Source organism: Xenopus laevis, chromosome 4L (genome assembly GCF_017654675.1).
Source record: "Xenopus laevis strain J_2021 chromosome 4L, Xenopus_laevis_v10.1, whole genome shotgun sequence".
NCBI lineage: Eukaryota > Metazoa > Chordata > Amphibia > Anura > Pipidae > Xenopus > Xenopus laevis.
In genome coordinates, this window is record NC_054377.1 from 89823893 (window position 1) to 89842773 (window position 18881).

The window sequence follows — 18881 nt, forward strand, 5'->3', positions numbered from 1 at the left end:
TCTGCAGTTTTTTGTACTTTGCGCACTGTCTTCCTGTTTTGAAATATTGCTGCAGGTCTTTGGGGCACAGAGACCGGGCAGGCTCCCACAGAGTTTTAGGAAAGCAAAAGTCTTTTATACAGCCGGCAGCGACAGGTTGCAAATAAAGGCAGTTTGCTTCCAAAAACAATAAAAATAGCTTTCAGCAGCAATAACAATACAGCAAAAAGACAATGGCAGCAAAATTACAGACGTATGAGCTAGTAACTGTGTGTGTGTACATATGCATAGACTTCTACATGTTTGGTTACCAGACCTCTCACTAAAGCTGGCCATAGATGTTGAGATTTTTAAAAGATCAGATCCTGATCGTGAGACCACGATCTTCTCAGAACGATCGTACGAATTTACCATCAACTAAAAAGACCAATTTGCCAGGAAAACAAAGGGGAGCTGCCTGCTTGGTCCTGCAAACATAGATAGATTGCACTGGGACCGACAAAGACTTTTTGACCTGGCCAATCAATTTCCTGACAGATGTCGGCCGAAAAATCGTAAGATGTACGATCGTTCGGCAAGAAAAATCGTCGCGTCTATGGGGAGCTTCAGTCAGATCTCCTGACAGACTGACCAGCCTGAGTGTAAGGGTAGGACTACACGGACGTTTTCAGCGCGATCCGACGTGCTGCGTCAAAATGCCGGCGACAAATCGATGCGAAGGAAATAAGATAAGAGATATAAATGTCGGATGAAGTCACAGCGTTAATCCGACGCGACATGACTGTTGGATGCAGATACAGCGTGTGCATCCGACAATCCCATCGGATCAACATTGCGACTTCATCCAACAATGCATTCACTTTCCTTATTTCTGTGGGATGCGATTTGTCGCAGCGATCCGTGTAGTCTTACCCTGAAGAGCTACTGATTAGCCACCTGAGACCCAGCTGGTCCGCTTGTTAAGCACCTCACTCTGCTACAATAGCAATTATGCTTTTTTTAAACACATCTGAAACAGAGCCTTTAATCTTTCTTATTGTTGCATTTGTCTCTTTACTTGTTAAAGTGAAGACCAGTAACTCTTACAGACATTTACAACTGGCTGATTCCTCTGAGACATTATCAATAATTGTTAGATAGTTGGATTAACATAGATAAAGCCTGTTACTTAGTAACTCACTGGTAATACCTTAACAAAGTACTATATAGTCTAACAGAGGCAGTTCTCATTTGGTTGCAAGCCATGGAGAATAGCACAGAAACCCCTTCAGAAGAGGATCAACATGTAAAATTTGGTGTACCGGATATCATTGTGGTTGTTGTTTATTTTGTCTTTGTTCTTGGAGTTGGAATATGGGTGAGTCAGTTTGTTTTTTCTCTGAAGTTCTTGTAAACAAATGTTATCAGTGCAGACTGTCAGTAAATTTGATTTGAGTAGCACATACAGTACTACAAATAACTTTGTAGTTTTTTTTGTGAACGCTACAAAACTATGTTGACTATGGTAGCACTTCATCACTATGTTTATTATTAGCATTATTATTATCTATAATGTATTTATATACAAACAAACACTTGCACATATATTTTAGCCCCAAAGTGCCTGCGCTATTTCAGATTCAATCTGGCTTGCACAATCAAATTACAGATGATTAAATCAATGGATTAGCACTCCCTCCCTTATCTGAAATGGTGACGACATGAGATTTTCCAGATAAAGTGTCTTTCATTACCTGTGCAACAGCAAGGCTTAGGGCTCTTACTCACTGGCGTTCTGACCTGCGTTCCGTTTTTTGGCGTTCAGCCGCAGGGGAGCGCAGGAATAGACGCATGTCATTATTTCAAATGGGACTGTACTCACTCAGGCGCGTGTAGGCGCCGAACGCAGGTTGAGACGCAACATGCTGCATTTTTCCTGCATTCGGCGCCTACACGCGCCTGAGTGAGTACAGCCCCATTTGAAATAATGACATGCGTCTATTCCTGCGTTGAACGCCAAAAAACGGAACGCAGGGGAGCGCAGGTCAGAACGCCAGTGAGTAAGAGCCCTTAAGGTGGCCATACACAGAGAGATCCGCTCGTTTGGCGATGTCGCCAAACAAGCAGATCTCTCCCCAATATGCCCACCTTGAGGGATCCTAACTGGGTAACGGGCGGTCGGATCACGTGACCGCATCAAAGAACAAATGCGTCCGCGATCTGACGGGATTTTTAGTCCCGTCCGATCGACATCTGCCCGACTTTCCCCCAAATATCGATCGGGGATGCCCAATAAGCTGCCAACTTGGGTCTGTTGGCAGCTTTTATGGGCCCATGTATGGCCACCGTTAATCTGTCCCCACACCTCCCAATAAAATGTCATGTTTTCAAGTACGTATATGGCAGCCCACCGATCCCAACTGATATCCATATACTATGAATATTTTGGCTGGCTTGAGAACCATACCTGCCACTGGTCGGTATCTGCTAGTGTATGGTGCATTGGCAGATGAGGAAGTAAAATGAAGCTCCTCCTCACTTTCTGCTGTTTTAATCCTTCTGGCAATAGGAACAATAAAAATGTGCATTTAATGTTCTTACAATGTATTATTGTTGATGAAAAAGGATTTATGCTATCTTAGACAACATCAAGTTTCTGAATTATTATTCATATCAGTACACACATATATTGTAAGTATTTTACAATCATCTATTCCAGTCTTCAATCCGTGCAAGCCGTGGCACAGTGGGTGGATATTTTCTTGCTGGGAGAACCATGACTTGGTGGCCTGTGAGTATGATTCTGATAATCTGTGCTTGTATGTGAAATGAGATGCTCTAAAGAGGGTATACTGTCCAGATCAGTACCCAACCTTTTTACCTGTGAGCCACATTTAAATATAAAAAAGTTGGGGAGCAACAAAAGCATGAAGAAAGTTCCTATGGGGTACCCAATAAGGACTGTGAGTGGCATCTTGTAGCCCTATGTGGACTGGCATGCTACAGTAGGCTTTGTTTGGCAGTACACGTGGTCTTTATGCCTCCAAAATTAGCTTCAGAAATTTTAAAAAAAGAACACATTCCCTTAAGGCCACTGGGAACAACATCCAAGGTGTTGGAGAACAACATGTGGCTTTCGAGCTACTGGTTTGAGATCACTGGCTTTTCCACACTATTTTATAAGTTTCTGACAATTTAAAGGACAAGTAAAGGTGAAACACAATAATGTTTCTATGGATAGCCATACCTCAATAGTGTTTAATAGTGCTCCTGCTTCGGTCAGCTTCTAAGACCTTCAGTAGATCCATAGCCTTAGTTTTCAGAAAAGGGCTTAGTTTGGGACAGAAAAATCTCACAATGCAACACTGTTTTACCAAGACCTAATGCATGCACATTAGAGTAGGGATGCACCGCATCCATTCGGTTCGGGATTCGGCCAGGATTCAGCCTTTTTCAGCAGGATTCGGATGAATCCATGTGCCTTGCTGAACCGAATCCTAATTTGCATACGTAAATTAGGGGTGGGTAGGGAAATCACATGCCTTTTAGTCACAAAAGAAGAATTTTTTCCAAATTTTCCTTTCCTGCCCCCAATTTGCATATGCAAATTAGGATTTGGTTCGGTATTCGGCCGAATCTTTCACTAAGGATTCGGCCGAATCTTTCACTAAGGATTCGGCCGAATCCCAAATAGTGGATTCGGTGCGTCCCTACATTAGAGAGACTTTCCAACAGGCGCTTGTGTAGATCATCTTCATCATGTGCGTGCTTTCTCCTATGTGGATAGCAACGCTCACATTCATGGACCCAGCGATGTCCACCCAATTTAAAATTGTAACCAATCGGAACTGCTTATAGCAGTTGTTATGGTTTCCCGTGTGGTCAGCTTTTACACATTTTTAAACATAGATGCTGCTCTTGTGTGCTGAAACTCGAGAAACTGTTACGCACAAGGGTGAGAGGGCAGGGAAATGCTTCTCATGGGTAATTCTTCAAAGTCAAATATCTTGAAGATAGCAGCTCAGGAAAGATGGCAGCCACAAATTAAGTAAGTGAAGGAGGATTCTCGACCGAAGCAGTCAGTTTCAAATGCACTTTTTCTTGATATAAACCTAGTGGAGTTATTGAAAAGAATGGGTTCTTTGTCCTTTAAATGTACTGCCTGAGGCCATTTAGTGGGTGGTGCTATTTCCCAGTACAGCTTGCTAAAAAAGGCTTTTAAATTTGTTTTATAGAAATGATTGCACAGAGATTACACTTTGGGGTTCTGGTGAACAGCAAATTTACATTTGCTAAATGCGATCAGTGTGTTCATTTATTCTTTGAGGGTATATAACTCACATATAAGGAATTATTATTATCTTAGAATATTATTATTTTCTTAGAATGGAAGCTTTCCTTAAGCAAATCCTGCCAGTTTCCATACAATCACTGACACCGCATGGTTTGCTGCAGTCAGAAGCTGTACCATTTACTGGCATTGGTATGAAAGCAATAGACAGGGTTGCTGATTCTCTTACACCTCAACTGAACAGTAAAATCCTTCTAGAAAATATAGAGCTGATCTTTCGTTTTTTTTTTTTTTTAATTCCACTGTTTTTATTCCAGTTCCTTAACACACTTAGGGGGGTATTTACTAAAACTCGAATTGTCTTTTTTTTTTATTAAAACAAAGTCAACCTAACTTCCATCCACAAATTTAACTTGAAACTGAAAAAGTTGATGTGAAAAAACGTCAAGACAAAATCATGAATCAATTCGAATCGTACTACTTTTTTCGGATTGATGCTCCGAAAACTCAACTCTATGGAATTATAGCCGCGAAAAGTCAAATTCAGATTATCGGATGTCAAGAAACATCTTCAGGGACATCTGCCATTGACTTAAAGGGATACTGTCATGGGAAAAAATTTTTTTTTCAAAATGAATCAGTTAATAGTGCTGGTCCAGCAGAATTCTGCACTGAAATCCATTTCTCAAAAGAGCAAACAGATTTTTTTATATTCAATTTTGAAATCTGACATGGGGCTAGACATTTTGTCAATTTCCCAGGTGCCCCAAGTCATGTGACTTGTGCTCTGATAAACTTCAATCACTCTCTACTGCTGTACTGCAAGTTGGAGTGATATCACCCCCCTCCCTTTTTCCCCCCAGCAGCCAAACAAAAGAACAATGGGAAGGTAACCAGATAGCAGCTCCCTAACACAAGATAACAGCTGCCTGGTAGATCTAAGAACAACACTCAATAGTTAAAACCCATGTCCCACTGAGACACATTCAGTTACATTGAGAAGGAAAAACAGCAGCCTGCCAGAAAGCATTTCTTTCCTGAAGTGCAGGCACAAGTCACATGACATGGGGCAGCTGGGTAATTGACAAAATGTCTAGCCCCATGTCAGATTTCAAAATTGAATATAAAAAAATCTGTTTGCTCTTTTGAGAAATGGATTTCAGTGCAGAATTCTGCTGGACCAGCACTATTAACTGATTCATTTTGAAAAAAAAAAATTTTCCCATGACAGTATCCCTTTAAGTCAATGGCAGATGTCCCTGAAGATGTTTCTTGACATCCGATAATCTGAATTTGACTTTTCGCGGCTATAATTCCATAGAGTTGAGTTTTCGGAGCATCAATCCGAAAAAAGTAGTACGATTCGAATTGATTCATGATTAGCAGCACTATTAACTGATTCATTTTGAAAAAAAAAAATTTTCCCATGACAGTATCCCTTTAAGGTGGCCATACACAGAGAAATCCGCTCGTTTGGCGATGTCGCAAAACGAGCGGATCTCTCCCCGATATGTCCACCTTGAGGTGGGCAATAATGGGCTGATCAGATTGTGGGCCCTAGGGCCAAATGATGGGATCCTATGGTGGCTTTACGGGCAGTCGGATCACGGGACCGCATCAACGAACAGATGCGGCCGCAATCCAACGGGATTTTAAGTCCCATATGATCGAGATCTGGCCAACTTTCGGCCAGAACTCGATCGGGGAAGCCCGTCGGGGGGCCCCATACACGGGCAAATAAGCTGCCGACTCGGTCTGTCGGCAGCTTTTATCTGCCCGTGTATGGCCACCTTTATACATAACCTAGACAGATTTTAGATGGAGTATTTTTGGATTCAGATTTTTAGCAGCTTTGGGGTATAATACATGAGAGATAAAAACTACACCAAACAAATCATGACAGAATTCCTTTAGAGTAGCTACAGAATAGTAAAGTTATACAGTAACACATTTGCAGCAGTGGATAATCCACCACTAGCCTAAAAATTAGTAGTAGAGATATAACTGGAACATACAATTTACCCCAAACATAGTATATTCTGATCTACCAGGCAAAGCAGTTAGAGGAGCTATAAAGAGTTTATGTCCTGTCACTAACAGGACACTAATGTGTTTAATAGGCTTGTTAATAAAAAACCCTGGAGGTGACACATGTTACAGGAGAAAGTTAATCAATGTTTTGGGTTTGTTTAGTCATCAGTTTTGACAAGGGCAAGTTAACAATGATTAGGTGAGGGAATGTAACCATTTCATGACAAAGCAGTTTCATGATTGTGTTTAATCCCATTTACTGTGGCCTTTAGGGTTTGGCCACATGGGGAGATTAGTTGCCAGGTGACAAATCTCCTCTTCTTCATGGTGACTAATCTCCCCAATCTGCCTTCCCCTGGCTAAAAAAAAAAAATCGACTGGGGGCAGGCACTTGGAGTGCTTTGTTTTCCGAAGTCGCCCGTAATTGCCTCACAAGGAAACTTTGGGTGACTTCAGAAAACAAAGTGCTCCGAGTGCCTACCCCCAGGCGATTTTCATTTTAGTCGGTGGACTAATCTCCCCGTGTGGCCAGACCCTTACTGTGGAACAGGGATTTCCATCATGTGATATAGTGGTTGTTGTTGAAACTGAACTCTAGGGGGCCCATTCACTAAGATCGAGTGAAGGATTAGAGGAAAATAGAGGTAAAAAAATTCGATTTTTGAATGTTTTTTTTGGCTACTTCGACCTTCGACTACGACCTTCAGCTTCGAATCGAACGATTCGAACTAAAAATCGTTCAAATGTTCAACCATTCGATAATCGAAGTACTGTCTCTTTAAAAATTTCTTCGACCCCCTAGTTCGCCACCTAAAACATACCGAGGCCAATGTTAGCCTATGGGGAAGGTCCCCATAGGCTTTCCAAGGTTTTTCTGATCGAAGGATAATCCTTTGATCGATGGATTAAAATCCTTTGAATCGTTCGATTCGAAGGATTCAATCGTTTAATCGAACGAATTGCGCAAAATCCTTAGACTTCAATATTCGAAGTCGAACAATTTTAATTCGGCAGTCGAATATCGAGGATAAATTAACCCTCGATATTCGACCCTTGATACATCTGCCCCTACAATTTATCAAGTAACCTCAGCCAATTTCAGCTCCTGTCTAAAAATATAGTCTTGTGTAGCACCACATATAGTGTTTATATGACAGATTACTCGGGTTGTGGGGATACCATAGCAAAAACAGACGTTTGTCTATAAAGTACTGCATGGGTCCCAGCTCAGCAGGATTTATTTACATAGGGCATTATTTGTCAAAACTCAAATTTGACAAAACAAAAATTTGTTTAGTTTTAGAGGTTTTTTTTCAACCATTTCCTTTGTTTATTAAAAAATATAAATATAAAAAAGCATGAATGAACAAAAACTCAGAAAGAATATGATAATAAGAAACCTCTAAAGTCTCTTTTTTTTAAAGAATTTTTGTGCAAGCAAAACCTCTAAAATCTTGAAATAAGTAAAGATTTTACAATTGGATAATGACCACTCCCCTTGATATGACACAATCTTTTCAGCTTTTAGATGGTGACGTTTTGCATTAAAGTTTTTTTATGCTTTTTACACTTAATAAATATTGAAAAATTTTTATTCAGGGAAACAATTCAATGAATATGAATACAGCACTGCTTGCATTCAGCAGCACTATATACATTAAGGATGGCTGGGGGAGGTGCCTAGGTGTCCCCTGAATTTGCACATCATTATGCACTCTACACCTAGGGGGTATTTACTAAGACACACATTTTCCCAATTTTTTTTTATTAATACAAAAGTCAGCCTAATTTATCAAAAAATCAGATCAAAAAGTCGGTGTGGGAAAAAATTGTGCGTCAAATCGAATTGTGCAACTGTTTCGATTTGGCAACCATAAAACTCAACTTTTTTAGATTATCGAAGAAAACCAGCCTGAAACACTCGAAGATCATGAAGGCAAGAAACATCTGCCACTGATTTTTACATGACTTTGACAGGTTTTAGCTGGAGTTTTTTTTATTTGGATTTTTAGTAGTTTTGGAGCACAATAAATCTCTAAAACTTTTTATTTTTTTCCACTAAAAATTTGAGTTTTCCCCTTAAAAACTCGACAAGAAAAAAACGAGGCATCATAAATAGATCATCTGGTGCTGGATTTCCAATCTTTCATGGAAGTGCAGCCTTACAGCTTATATTGCGTGACAGAGGCTCATACTATAATAACAATAGCAACTTAATTTATTTTCAGTTAAAGGAATGAAACAGGGTACAAAGCTAAAAATGTATTCAACCTCATGGAAGTGCTGGAACCATATTGGATATGTATACTCATCACATATTACTTTACTGGACCTGATTTCTTGGATGCAGCACTTTTCCAGGAAAGTTTTCACATTATACAATTATATAATTATAGTGCCACGGTGCCACGGAGTCCGGTAAAATTCCTAGCACTGGAATGGCTACAAAGGATTTGTGTCCACTGTGACAAACTGCTTTGTTATAAAGATATGTAGAATCACAGTCCTAAAACATGAAATGTTGCTTTGTGAACAAGGAAATACACTCCCTCAGATAATCACAAAATAATATATATTGATGTTAATTAAAGCGGATATAAACTTAAAAATAACATTTTAACTTAAGAAATAACATAATTCTTAGAAACTGTTCAATATACTTCATTACAAATTGTCTCTGGATTTAAACTTATTTGAACTAAGTTTATAACTATTATTTCTGACTATTGAAACAATGTAGCTAATTAGCAGACCTATGAAGAAAAATGCAAAGTATTTTGGGAAACTAAGTCTCAAAACCAATGACATTTTGGCATTGTCTTTGGAAAATTGCCTACAATTACACTTTATCAGCGTTTCACTATATTTAAAGTGCAAAGTAGCAAATAAATGGTCAGCAGAATTCTGAGATTATGCAGTCTCACATTCATCTGAGATGTCCTTTGCTCAGTAAATAAAACCATAAATAATATTACTTCCTGCCTTGACTCATTTGCAGCAGATGCCTTGTTAAAGCAATAATAATGTGAAAAGGGCCACAACATTTATTTTTTGTTATCATTGCTTTGTATTCATCTAGTGGAATTTTCTTTTTCTTTCTTCAAGAACTCCTTGGATCTGCAATCCAACCCCATCCCCCATGCCTTTGCAGAAGTTTTCAAACCTTTTAACTAATTAGTTTTACTTTTAAACAGCTGAAACAAGTATAGAAGTGCTAATGTTGCAAGTGTTCAGGAAAGTCCTTGACAACCTATCTTGCTGTTTCAGCTTTGCATATGACTTTTTTTCTCCTGCTGTCTGTCCATGGCCCTCTATACATCCTCCAAGTCAAGAAATAGCATAGTTTATCAGACAATGGCGTTGACATGATATGACTTACATGGCAACAAAGCCGTTTTTTACACTCTGATGCCTGGGGATGTGTGGCAAATTATTCCTCCAGTTTTTTTACACCACATAATAAATCTGCCCCTGAATATGCATTTTGACATCACAATATGCCCCATGTGGGTGCTGATGGACCAATGCCATGCTTATTAGGAAACACTGTGTGTGCCATTGGTCTTAGTGCTGCTGGTTAGAGTCATGTGATTACTAGGAGATTAGATTGACCGTCATGATGTTTTTGTTTTCTTCATTACACAATGTTTCTGTTTTAACCACCATTCCACATGGCTAAAGAATTCTACCAACTTGTGTTTCAGATTGGAGCATCTTTGATGTCTAGTAATGTCGGAAGTGGATTGTTTATTGGATTGGCAGGTTCTGCAGCAGCGGGAGGACTGGCTGTTGGAGGCTTTGAATGGAATGTAAGAGTTGCTACCAGCCAACTGTATATTCTATATAAGTTCTAAAAATGATATCACAATGATATCAGCTGAATCTTTACTGGTGTGCATTTATAGGTGGGATTTAAACTTACTTAGCCTTGCTTGCATGGTTTCTTTTGAAAGGCATCGTGGGTACTGGTTGCTCTTGGGTGGATTTTTGTGCCAGTTTATATCGCTTCCGGAGTGGTCACCATGCCAGAGTACCTGAAGAAACGTTTTGGAGGAGACAGGATCCGTATTTACATATCTGTGCTGTCTCTTATACTCTACATATTTACCAAGATATCGGTACGTGTGAGCAGATGTACTGTTTATTCATTTAATTTTGCATTAAGATGGCCCTACATCACTTGTGCTAAATAAAAAACACTGAAGCAGATGGTGAAGAAGTGACAAAGAGTTTGTGCTGAAAATGCAATATGCCTAAAGCTTTTATTGATCAAATATTATTGTTTTGTTATTTGTTGCACTAAACACTATAGAACAATTAAAACTACTTTAACTGTACACTTCACCACACTTCTTGGTTCTTCATATTGATTATGAGAGAAGGAGAAGATATTTAATCAAATTACTAGTGATGGGCGAATTTATTCGCCAGGCGCAAATTTGCGGCGAATTTGCGCGTTTCGCCGCCAGCGAATAAATTCGCAAATCGCCCGCAAAAATTCGCGTCAAAAAATTCGCCGGCGTCAAAATTTTTTTTTCGAAAAACGGACGCCGGCGCCAAAAACGGCGCCGTTTCGCGAATTTTTCGCCGTTTCGCGAATTTCGCGTGAAATTAGCGAATTATTCGGCGAAGCGAAACGGCGCAAATTCGCCCATCACTACAAATTACCCTTATTTGTTCAACCCTCTGTATAATGAACACATCCTTAACTGTAAACCTAAGAACCAAACAACAGTTAGGAGAAGGAAGGGCCATTTCTGTATACAGTTCTTAATACCTCCCATGGGTAGTAAGGGTATAAACAAACAAATCATAAATATGGAGAGCTTACCTTTTCAGATGGGTTCAGTGGGACCTAAACAACAATATCAGCAACATAAACAAAAAATATAAAAGCTACTGCATGTTTGTGTTGATATTTGCTTTTGTTTTTCAGACAGATATTTACTCAGGTGCTCTCTTCATTCAAGTATCTTTGGGTTGGAATATTTACTTATCCACTGTGATATTACTGACTGTAACAGCAATTTACACAATAGCTGGTAACTATCAAGCACAATTTACTACAGAGCATTCAAAATATAAGTGACAACTTTTTACCTTGGGTTTTTAAATGGTAAGTTGAAAATGAACCAATGCAGAACAAACGGTACTCTCGCATAGTCGGCGCCGATCCAGGACACCATGTGAGGAAAACAGCGTTCGTGTAAAATTTTCGGCTTTACGGTATATTTTCTTTGCTGTTTGTCTTAATACATTGTATAACAAATATGAGCAGCACGGATATTTTAAATACTGATATTTTAGATATCTTAAATACGAGTGTTAATCACACATATAATTAAAATGCACCTGTATTTTTAGCACTGATGTTAATCACATTTGCTATTTAAGTCTTGAGTCACGTGATCTTTACTGACTCTGAGGAAGTGCCAGGAGATCCGGCAAGAAACGCGTTAGTCAGCCTTGTACACCCACCCCTGCAACCCTCACCTGTGTGTTTGTTGAAATAAAGCCAAAAATTTTACACGAACGCTGTTGTCCTCACATGGTGTCCTGGATCGGCGCCGACTATGCGAGAGTACCGTTTGTTCTGCATTGAATGCCGGCGTGGAGTAGCTGGCATCTCGCACAGGCTGCGGCTAGGAAGACAGCATTTCCGGGTGAGCTCCGATGCGAACCGCATAATTTTTGTTTGTTTAACTGAAAATGAACCAATGCTAATATTCACAGATGGAGCTACTTATTGATATAACTGCTACTGCTGCATGTATGTGCTAAAAGGGCACACATTTTCCAGGCTACTTTGTTCAGGTGGGTGCTTGCATGCTAATGCTATAGCACTATTGGGGCGCAAAATCAAGCCCAGTAGTGCTCTTCCATCTGTGCTCTGCACATACAGTAGTGCTGGACTGAAAATACCTAGGCAGCTCTGTATTCATGAGGGGAACACAGGTTTGCGCACAGTGACCACAAATAAAGGACAACAGAAATGGAAAATGCCATTCAATTGAAACATCATTAAATGACCATTCTCTCCTTAAGGTGGGCTGACTGCAGTCATATATACAGACACTGTACAGACTGTCATCATGGTGGTTGGTGCTTTTGTGCTCATGTTCATATGTAAGTATGTATTTATTGTCTAAAAGAGTGCAGCATGCTCTTAGTATTTAGCTAAAGCCCTATTTGTTTGTTCATGTAAGAATTTTAGGTAGCCTGATATTTCTGTTGTTGTCTTAAATAAATAGGCTAATATTGTGTGCCGTTCTCTCAGAAAAAGAAAATGTTAGTACAAGTAATAATTGTATTTTTAAGATAGAAATCTGTTTGTCAGATTTTTTTATGGTGGCACAGGTACATAATACAATGTATCTGAGCACAACTTAAAAATAGAATTTGTTTTTCTTGAGAAGTATATAATGACTCTGCAGGTAATGCAAGTATACCTGTTAGTAAATACAGGTCTACAATCTAGATCAGGGTCCCCAACCTCTAACTTGTGAGCCACATGCAAATGTAAAAAAAGTTGGAGAGCAACATAAACATGGATAAAATTTGCAGGATGCCAATTAAGGGCTGTAATTGGCTCTATGGTAGCCCCCTATGTAGACTGACAGCCTACAGGAGGCTCTGTTTGGCAGTGCACATGGTTTTTATGCAACTAAAGCTTGCCTTTAAGCCTGGAATTCAAAAATAAGCAACTGCTTTGGGTCCACTGGGAGCAACTTGCAATGGGTTGGTGAGCAACTTGTTATTTGCAACCTACTTGTTGGGGATCACTGCTCTAGGTCCTTTCTGATTTACTGAACTCTGCATTATTGCCTGGCTTGAAAAATGCAAATAAACCAACAGCTTAGATACTGTATCCACAATTGAAATGCCTGAAATAATAACTCTGCTTAAAACATTTTATTGATATGCTAGTTTTGTTGATGCTTTTTTGTGTTTGCAGCTTTTGAGAAGGTTGGTTGGTACCCTGGACTTGAACAGAAGTACATGGAAGCAATGCCAAAGATAACTGTTCCAAACACAACATGCCATATACCACGTGCAGATGCCTTTCACATCTTTCGTGATCCTATCACAGGAGACCTGCCTTGGCCTGGTCTCATCTTTGGTTTGACTGTGCTAGCCACATGGGTTTGGTGCACTGATCAGGTGAGTTTGTTTCACTACCTAAGGAAGTTCACCCACATATTTATTTACTACCATGTTACCCACAATTAAGAAACATAATTTGTGTGTGTAACATGATAATGTTAGTTGGTTACCTGATATATCTAAGAATACATAAATAACTGTACCTACATGTTTGTGAAGATTGTCATTCATCCAGGTCATGGTATATTTATAGAAATAAGTCAAATCGTTAATTTTAGATCTTACTCCTTAGAGAAGTATATGAAAATACAATGTATGTATTTGTTGGAAAAACACAATAAATAAAGAGGAAAAAAAAAGAAATAAGTCAAACTGGACTTTTTTGTGTTTTTCTTTGAAGACGTTTTTACCAGTCATCCAACTGGCTTTCTCAATTCAGAAACTTGTAAATCTTCCTTCGAGAATATATATTCTCTGGAATATTGCTCCGATCAGCATAATCCGTTTATCATAATCCACAATAATGTCATAAATTTAGGTGTTGATTGTATTAGCAAGATTAGAGATTTTTTTGTGTTATTGAATTGATAAAGACAGATGAATGACTGGTGAAACGTCTTCAAGGAAACATTTACAGTATGGTTAATGTACAAAGACCACATTCCCAAACGTAACAGTCAACGCAGGGTGCCTACTCCTGACATTTTTCTAATAAATTGTATCTAATTATGTGCCTAAAATGTCCAACTATAGCACTATATGTAAGGGAAACTAGATATAATCTCTGCGACAGAATGGTAGTGTACACATTTACAATAAATAAAGGAAAACAGAATGTCCAGAGGGGGCACATTTCAATAGTGCCAGATTATTAGTGGCCTCAGTCAAACAGTACTAACAGGGAATTTTAAATCAGATTAAGACTGAAAGTTGGGTGAAGGTAAATTAATGGAAGTATAACCTTTCAAGCTGCTTGTATCCCGGGACTCACCCCTCTATCAAAGATATCCATACTGCAGTAGGACATGGACACTTCAAAGAGCCTGACAGTATCAGATGGTCACCTTACATGTCCCTACTAAATCCTACTAAAGGATCATACTGCACATGTGCTTGGATCAGAAAAGCAAGAGATCCTTATCTTAATTGTATTCAGTCTTCTGCTAGAGGTTAGAAAAATAAGTACTGAAGATCTTGCACAGTAGATATTTGAAATATACACATTATAAAATGTATTTTACTTTTCCATAATCTCGTTTGCAGGTTATAGTACAGAGATCACTTGCAGCAAAAAACCTATCCCATGCCAAAGGAGGTTCGGTAGTTGGGGGTTACTTGAAAATATTGCCCATGTTTTTTGTAGCGCTGCCAGGGATGATCAGCAGGGCTTTATATCCGGGTAAGGCTCCTGTGTATCAAAATTAATTTACTGGTAATTCTAGTGACATATGCTAAGCAACATTCCCATACACCGTTTTTAGGATAACTGACAAAAAACAATTGCTGAATTTTAAATCATTCAAAAATCTCAGTGGTCTTAAAATTCCTACCAACATCTTTTAAAGCACTTATTTCACAAAACTTTTTAATGACTGTTTTATTGGTAAGCTAGACCTTGTGGTTCTTTCTAGACTGAGGCAACATAAGAGCAACATAACGTCTTGTGTTAAAAAGGGCACACCATCGTTAGGCTGGATTCCAAATCTCCACTTTTGAGTTCCCCTACTTTGTAGTTTATTATAAGTATTGGACGCAGCACAAAAGTGTGATTTGGATAGTTTGGCACCTGCAAGTTGTGGCAACAAGTGCTCCTACTTGCGCCAACTAAATTGGGTGGAAAAGTTGTTCTTGATGCAAAATGCCCTGATAAGCCCACATTCATACAGCTGCAATTAGTGACAGATTTACCAGACACTCCAAAATATAGGAAAGCCATCTCCTGCAGATGTAAAAATGTTATTTCTGTTTTCTCTGTAAAAATATAACAGAACCTTGTACTTGATTTTAATAAACATAAATTCATATTGGTGACAAAACAATTAGTTTTATTTTTTCATTTGTAATGTTTATAGTGAAAATGGTAATAGGGTTCATTTTATCTTCTTATTTGCATTAAATGCAGATACTGCAAAGATATATACACCAATATATATACACCCGTATACATGAGACAGTAGGTAGCATCAGAATTCTTGTTTTTTTTATATTTGATGTTATAATATATGTAATTCCATAAGAAAATGTCATTTTAAAGTTTATTACGGGAAAATTTACGGGCAAAATTCAATTTCAGGAGAAACTTTTCTCATAATTCAGTTCTGGTTTTTTCCCTAAAGACTTCAAATGAGTTTTCATGGGATAAACAGTAGGAAGTTTTTCTCATTTATGCATCTGCAGGTTATTGGTTGGACAGCGCACTCCAGGGTCATTTTCAAACAGAATCGCTTGTTTCCAGAGTATAGTTTAAAACAAATTTCCTTTATTTAATTAAACATCTTGGTACACCATTAACATAGCGCCATCTTGGTACACCATTAACATAGCGCCATGAGGTCTGACGCGTTTCGTGTCACTGCACTTCATCAGAGACTGGTCTCTGATGAAGTGCAGTGACACGAAACGCGTCAGACCTCATGGCGCTATGGTAATGGTGTACCAAGATGTTTAATTAAATAAAGGAAATTTGTTTTAAACTATACTCTGGAAACAAGCGATTCTGTTTGAAAAGGACCCTGGAGTGCGCTGTCCAACCAATAACCTGCAAGTTGTGGATACGTTTTCCTTGGTGACGGACTCAGGGCGGCAGCACCTGGGTCACAGCATATCCTGGGTAAGATATTTTGTTGAACCTGATGTGAGGGGCGTTTCTACCGCTCCGAATTTACTAGTGTGGGGTCCGGGGCATGAGGCACCCGGGCCACAGATTTTTAACGGTGAGCGAGTGTCAAAACTAGAAAATGTCTATACAAGGAACTGTTGACCATAGATTGTGAACTGGGAGTTTTCCTATTTCAGCGCCAGCATTTGTGTTTGTCATTTATGCATCTGGCTCTATGGGAGAATCTGGAATTCAATTAGGAAATCTGCTTTTCTCATCAATTTAAATGTGGCCCATAGTTGGAAAGTCTGTGAATGTAGACACTGAACACAATATTGCTTTAACTATACAATATATATTGATGGAGGTCATACCATTCCAAGTATATACAGGTATTTATACTACTTTGGAAACGCTCCAAAGGATTCCAAAACATTGAATTTTACAGACATTTTGTAAAACAATCTTCCCAAGTCAGCCAACACAGCTACACATTTATTTTAGGGCTCTAGGGGCCCTAGTGCCAAATGATCACATTAACCCGATATCACCCACTTCTGGTGGGCATATTGTGGGGAAAGATCTGCGTGTTTAGTGAACTTTCCATACTAGTGGATCTTATAATGTATGGCCTTATGAAATTGTTCCAGAGATTGGTACTCTGCATAATGTGTAATTCTAGATATTTTATCTACAGATGAAGTGGGATGTGTTGATCCAAAAGAGTGTCTCAAGTATTGTGGTGTTGAATTGAGCTGTAGCAATATTGCATATCCCAAACTGGTGATCACACTCCTGCCTGTTGGTAAGATTTGTGTTTATGTTACAGAAAGTAAGACAGCGTTTATGAAAAATCACCAGTCTTTTCTAGGTTTCCATTCACACAACAGTCATCCGAAATCTTAATAAAGAATTGTTATATAGCATTACATGAAATGTTTATAGTATGTCTATACCAGTGATCCCCAATGAGTGGCTTGGCAGCAAAATTTTGCTCACCAACCCCTTAGATGTTGCTTCTAGTGGCCTCAAAGCTGGTGCTTAATTTTGAATTCCTAGTTTGGGGGCAAGTTTTGGTTGCATAAAAACCAGGTGTACTGCCGAACAAAACCTCCTGTAGGCTGATAGTCCACATAGGGACTACCAAATAGCCAATCAAAGCACTTACTTTCCATCACCCAGGAAAACATTTTATTCTTGTATTGCTCCCCAACTCTTTTTACATCTAAATGTAAAAGGTAAAAAAGTTCAGGGATCCCCGGTCTATACTATACAAATTTTAACATTACCCCTAATATTAAAAATGTTTACGGAATCTAACACCAAATTAATTGATGCAAACAAATTCATAGTGGTCCTCTAAGCACTTTTGAAATTTACATGAATTTTCTGTTTTTGTTTCTGAGTTATTAGCTGTTTTAGGCCTCTGATACCAGACTTGCAGATTAACAGCTGTCTTTGAAGGTCAAAACTCAGTTGAACGCCTGGTGTTAGATGTCTAAAAATGCAAATTTCTCTTAAAAGAACTTTTAGTAAGTATAAATCAAATTATTGTTTGGATTTAGATCCCCCTTTATGAGTACATCATAAATCATACATCATAATGGCCATTCTGCCACCTGAGGTGACAGACTCTCTAGCTCAGGAGCCTCAAATCTGTCCCAGTGCCAATTCAATGAAAAAATGAGCAGGAGACTGCTGTGCAATTTTACGTGCAACCAAACCTGCAAGTGCAAGGAGTGACTTCAAATACAAGTGCCTGTCCTAAATGGCACTAATCCACTCAATCACTGCGGCAAAAGTTTCATGACTGCAAGTGCACTTCATAAATGAGGCCTTGTATGTGCTGCACACAAAAGGTGTGAGCAAGCTATTTTCATTTGTCAACATATTTATGGTCACATGACATACTTAGTTTTTATACTGGACTATGGCAAACAGCCCACTGAACAAAACAAAATAAAACCTAATAAATAAGGCCAATATTATGTTAATTTTAAACTTGGGTACAAAGGGCATTTGCTAATAAAAATAAATTTTATTTTTTTTCCTCTCTCACTGCTGAATCCTGTTTTACCTCATTAAGCTTATAATACGATTTCTTTTCTCTCTTCTAGGGCTGAAAGGATTAATGATTGCTGTAATCATGGCAGCTCTTATGAGTTCTCTCACATCCATATTTAATAGTGCCAGCACAATTTTTACGCTAGATGTGTGGTTGCATATACGACGGAATGCCAAAGAACAAGAGCTCATGATTGTTGGCAGGTTGATTATATTGGAATTACTTAAGTACTGAAATACTGTTACTAAGGCTGAGGGCACACAGAACGTTGGCTAGCTCCACCTCTGTTAGTCTGCATTTTTTTTTGCAGGCTGAGAGAAGCAGATCTGCTCCTTAACACACCTCAGTAAAACTGCACTGATAAGTACAGCTTCCGCCTCTGCTCAGCTGTAAGATGCGGGGCCAAGAATTTTTGGGCCGATCCTTGATAGACTCCGCTTCATGTCGCCGAGTGGAGGTGGAAGCTGTACTTGTCAGTGCAAGGAGCATAGGGGAGCAGATCTGCTTCTCTCAGCCTGCAAAAAAAATTGCAGGCTGAGAGAAGCGGAGCCAACAATCTGTGTACCCTCAGGCTCTTATTGTAAAAGGGACCATTAGCCATTGACTGAATCTTC

At 38.9% G+C, this 18881-nt stretch overlaps 1 protein-coding gene across 1 annotated transcript in view; it reads left to right on the forward strand.

The window, feature by feature from the left end:
• Positions 1-990: 990 nt before the first annotated feature.
• Positions 991-18881, forward strand: part of slc5a9.L (solute carrier family 5 member 9 L homeolog) — a 32676-nt gene continuing 14785 nt past the window's right edge. Inside the window, exons 1-10 of the mRNA XM_018258397.2 lie at positions 991-1336; positions 2678-2749; positions 9985-10089; positions 10234-10398; positions 11217-11322; positions 12326-12406; positions 13236-13441; positions 14648-14783; positions 16900-17007; positions 18320-18470. Coding sequence (XP_018113886.1) covers positions 1223-1336; positions 2678-2749; positions 9985-10089; positions 10234-10398; positions 11217-11322; positions 12326-12406; positions 13236-13441; positions 14648-14783; positions 16900-17007; positions 18320-18470 — 1244 coding nt within the window. The 5' untranslated portion in view covers positions 991-1222. The remainder of the gene's footprint in view (positions 1337-2677; positions 2750-9984; positions 10090-10233; positions 10399-11216; positions 11323-12325; positions 12407-13235; positions 13442-14647; positions 14784-16899; positions 17008-18319; positions 18471-18881) is intronic.